This window comes from Triticum aestivum, chromosome 6A (assembly GCF_018294505.1).
Source record: "Triticum aestivum cultivar Chinese Spring chromosome 6A, IWGSC CS RefSeq v2.1, whole genome shotgun sequence".
NCBI classification, from domain to species: Eukaryota; Viridiplantae; Streptophyta; class Magnoliopsida; order Poales; family Poaceae; genus Triticum; species Triticum aestivum.
In genome coordinates this window covers 10,019,298-10,022,961 of record NC_057809.1, presented here as the reverse complement: position 1 = coordinate 10,022,961, position 3,664 = coordinate 10,019,298, and the positions used below count along the sequence as shown (strand labels likewise).

General features: G+C 53.7%; 1 protein-coding gene across 1 annotated transcript; it reads left to right on the top strand.

The window, feature by feature from the left end:
* The first annotated feature begins 660 nt into the window (after window positions 1-660).
* Window positions 661-2,322, top strand: LOC123129951 (7-deoxyloganetin glucosyltransferase-like). Its single transcript, XM_044549908.1, has one exon. The coding sequence runs from the start codon at window positions 722-724 to the stop codon at window positions 2,165-2,167; it is 1,446 nt and encodes a 481-aa protein (XP_044405843.1). The 5' UTR covers window positions 661-721; the 3' UTR covers window positions 2,168-2,322.
* The last annotated feature ends 1,342 nt before the right edge of the window (window positions 2,323-3,664 follow it).

Below are 3,664 nucleotides of genomic sequence, written 5' to 3'. Positions count from 1 at the left end.
ATAGATAGGCTTAGTTTGGCTATGGCTAGGACCTATAGGTACACTTGAGAATCTTGATTCATTATGGAAGAGACCACAAAATAATGTAAGATTCCATATGAAAAATAGTGTAAGATTCTATAGGAAAACATGGATCATATAGAGTAGTAGTATGTGTCGATAAATCACCATGTTTCCTGACCAAACCAACAACCTTGAGACACCATCTTTCCTTTTTTGGGTGTGTGCTTCGACCCGCTAGCTAGCCAATGTTTGCTGGCTAGTCGTGTCTTTTGTTTTGGCATATGTGTTGTTCATTTGCTAGGCAGGTCTACATAGACTTTTGATCCGTATTTTGCTTTTAATATAATGGGTATGGATATATAGATAGGAGATACATAGATATATAGATAAAGTAGAATGGATAGATAGAAGATAGATAATAGATATAATAGATAGATAAATACATAGACTTTTGAGCGTGTAAAGGTCCAACCCGCCGCCCGACATGTCCATGTGGAGCTTCCACTGGAAGTTTCCATCCTCAATCAAAAGATATACGTCAATAAAGAAATCTCAGTTCAGTCTACGGTATGTTTCCCCATCGCCATTGCTGCCCTATTGTGCCACCTATAAATAATGTATGGCAAGGTCGTCAGAGCCATGCCAAGAAATGCATAGCATCCTCAGCAGCAACAACAACACAATAGGGCACAAAATCCCATTGCCGTCTCCGCTGGAAATGGGTTCATCTTCAGCATTGGGCGAGAAAGCACACGTCGTGTGCCTGCCGGCGGCCGCGCAAGGGCACATCAACCCAATGCTCGACGTGGCCAAGATGCTCCACGCCCGCGGCTTCTACATCACCTTCGTCAACACCGAGTATGACCACGCCCGCCTTGTCCATGCGCAGGGCGCGGCCGCGGTGGCCGGTGTCCCGGGGTTCCGCTTCGCCACCATTCCGGACGGCATGTCACGGTCCGACAACAACGTCACGCATGATGTCCCGTCAATCTGCAAGGCCATCGCGGAGGTCTGCCTTGGGCCCTTCCGCCGCCTCCTCGCGGACCTCAACGACCCGGCAACGGGCCACCCGCCCGTGACCTGCATCCTCTCCGACGTCGTGATGGACTTCTCCATGGAAGCAGCCAGGGAGCTCGGCCTCCCCTATGTCCAGCTATGGGCAACCAGCGCCGTCAGCTTTGTCGCTCTCCGGCACTGCCGCCTCCTCTTCGACCGTGGCCTCGCACCAATCAAGGACTTCAAGCAGCTGACGAACGAGTACCTTGACACGCCAGTGGAAGACTTGCCGGGCCTGCGGAACATGAGGTTGAGGGACTTCCCGACCTTCATACGCAGTCCGGACCCGGACGACTACATGTTGCATTTCACGCTCGGGATCGTAGAGCGCGCGGTCGGCGCGTCGGCACTGATCATCAACACCTTCGATGACCTCGAGGGAGAGGCGGTGGCGGCTATGGAGGCGCTCGGCCTGCCCAAGGTCTACACCATTGGCCCGCTCCCGCTGCTGGCGCCGAGCTCAAACATCAGCATGAGCTTGTGGAAGCAAGAGGAGGAGTGCCTGCCGTGGCTCGACGACAAGGAGCCTGGCTCCGTTGTGTACGTGAACTTCGGCAGCACCACCATAATGACCAACGAGCAGCTGGTAGAGTTCGCCTGGGGCCTAGCCATGAGTGGCAGGCATTTCCTCTGGATCATCCGTCCCGACCTCATCAGGGGTGACACCGCGGTACTTCCCCCGGAGTTCTCGGTCGAAACCGCTGAGCGTGGTCTCATTTCCTCCTGGTGCCCGCAGCAGCAGGTGTTGAATCACCCAGCAGTGGGCGTGTTCCTAACACATAGCGGCTGGAACTCGACACTGGATAGCATGTGTGGCGGCGTGCCCGTCATCAGCTGGCCATTCTTCGCAGACCACCAGACCATCTGCCGGTACCAATGCACTGAATGGGGCGTTGGCATGGAGATCGACAGCGATGTTCGACGTGACACCGTCTCAGGACTTATCACGGAGGTCATGGAGGGAGAGAATGGCAAGGTGATGAAGAAGAAGGCGCATGAGTGGAGGGAAAAGGCGGTCAAGGCGACCAAGCCCGGCGGCTCGTCTCGCCGCAACTTCGAAGAGTTGATCCATGAGGTGCTAGCTCCTACTCCTCGCCGCTCTGCATAAAGAAATAATAGTGTACCTGCTCCAAGGTTTCACAATCCCGGTTTTTCGGAGGAGGCCGGAAAATCCCTTCTTTTGGAGGAGGTCGTAAGAACCAGTTTTGAGAATATCTCGGTAATTACCGCCCAATAAAATTCAATAAATTGTGAATTTAGAAACTTTGGTGCCAAAAATAAATGTAATTGCCCCGTGGTTTTGTGATTAGTAGTTTTTGTCCCGGTGGCCCGCCCACTTCGTTACTTCCCACAAGTCCATTCTAACCTGGTACCCGGCGCATGGACGAAACGGTCACTAACTACCACACCAAGGACTGTGAAGTAGCAACGATTGCGTACACACCTTATTTGAACCTATTCAGTGCTCAAATCAAAATTTGGTTGAAATTTTTCGACGGTACCAGTAATTCTCGAAAGGGAACGCAAAAGCCGGAAACCAGTCAGTTTTTGTAAATACCTAACGGTAAAAAAAAACTGGACATGATCCATGAGATAATTTATGAGGAGGACACACCACCGTCTTTTTAACTACAGGAGGGAGTGATGTGTGAGTGGGAGTGTAATTCCGGTTTCAACAAGGTGTCAATGTTTATGCTTAGCAATCCCATTTTGTTTGGGCGTGTGCATATGCCGCACTGTGTTGTGCCCCCCAACCTCCCCAATTGGATTGGATATCATGACCTTTTGTAATGAGAAGCGTTTGATCTGTGTTTGAAAGGTGTAGAAGACTTGCTCAACATCTGATTTATGTTTGAAAGGTGGATGCAAGAGGAGGGTCCCTGTTCGAGAGGAGAAGTGGTAACACGGTTAGAGGCATAATAAGGGAGTTGATAAATTTTACCACATTGACACGAATCAGATAGATGACGCATGACTTAAGACAGACAAACTTTTGCTGGAACAAATGAGGAAGTGGTAACTCAGTTCACTCGCTCTCTAAGATGATACAGCAGATTAGAGACACAAGAGAGGAAGAGAGGAAGGCCCCGACTCGGGCGGAACCAGGGCCGCCGCCGCCAGCCCCTCTTTCTCCAGCGCCTCCCCTCGCCGCTGCCAGCTAACGTCGCCGGGCGAAGCCCGCCGGCGGCTGGCAGCGGCGGGCACAGCCCCCATGAGGCTCCCCCTCCTCCCTAGTCTGTCCGCTCCTCGCCCCCACGACGGCGACTCGATCTGCGCCCCCGTCCCCGATCTGCGGTGCCCGCGCGTTGCCCGGCCTACCCCCTTCCTCTCCGACCCGTGGGGGGCGCCGGCTGGCCGGATTCGCTCGGCCGTAGCTGGTCTCGTGGCGGTTGCGCTTCTGCGCCAGATCTGGCGGGTTCGGGTGGCCTCGCCGACCAGCTCCCCATGCTCTCTCGTTGCGTCCTCGCGCTGGCCGCCGTGTACCTCGTCCTTGCCTTGGTCTTTGTGCGGCAGTCCGGTGTGTTGCTGCTTCTCTGGCCCTCCGTAGCTCGCTTCGCAGCTCCTGGCTGCCTAGGCTGATGGGCTACGGTGGTGGTTGGCCGAC

Bases quoted from the DNA above. Each gene is read 5' to 3' on its own strand.
- LOC123129951 (XM_044549908.1), top strand. From the start codon at position 722: ATGGGTTCATCTTCAGCATTGGGCGAGAAAGCACACGTCGTGTGCCTG.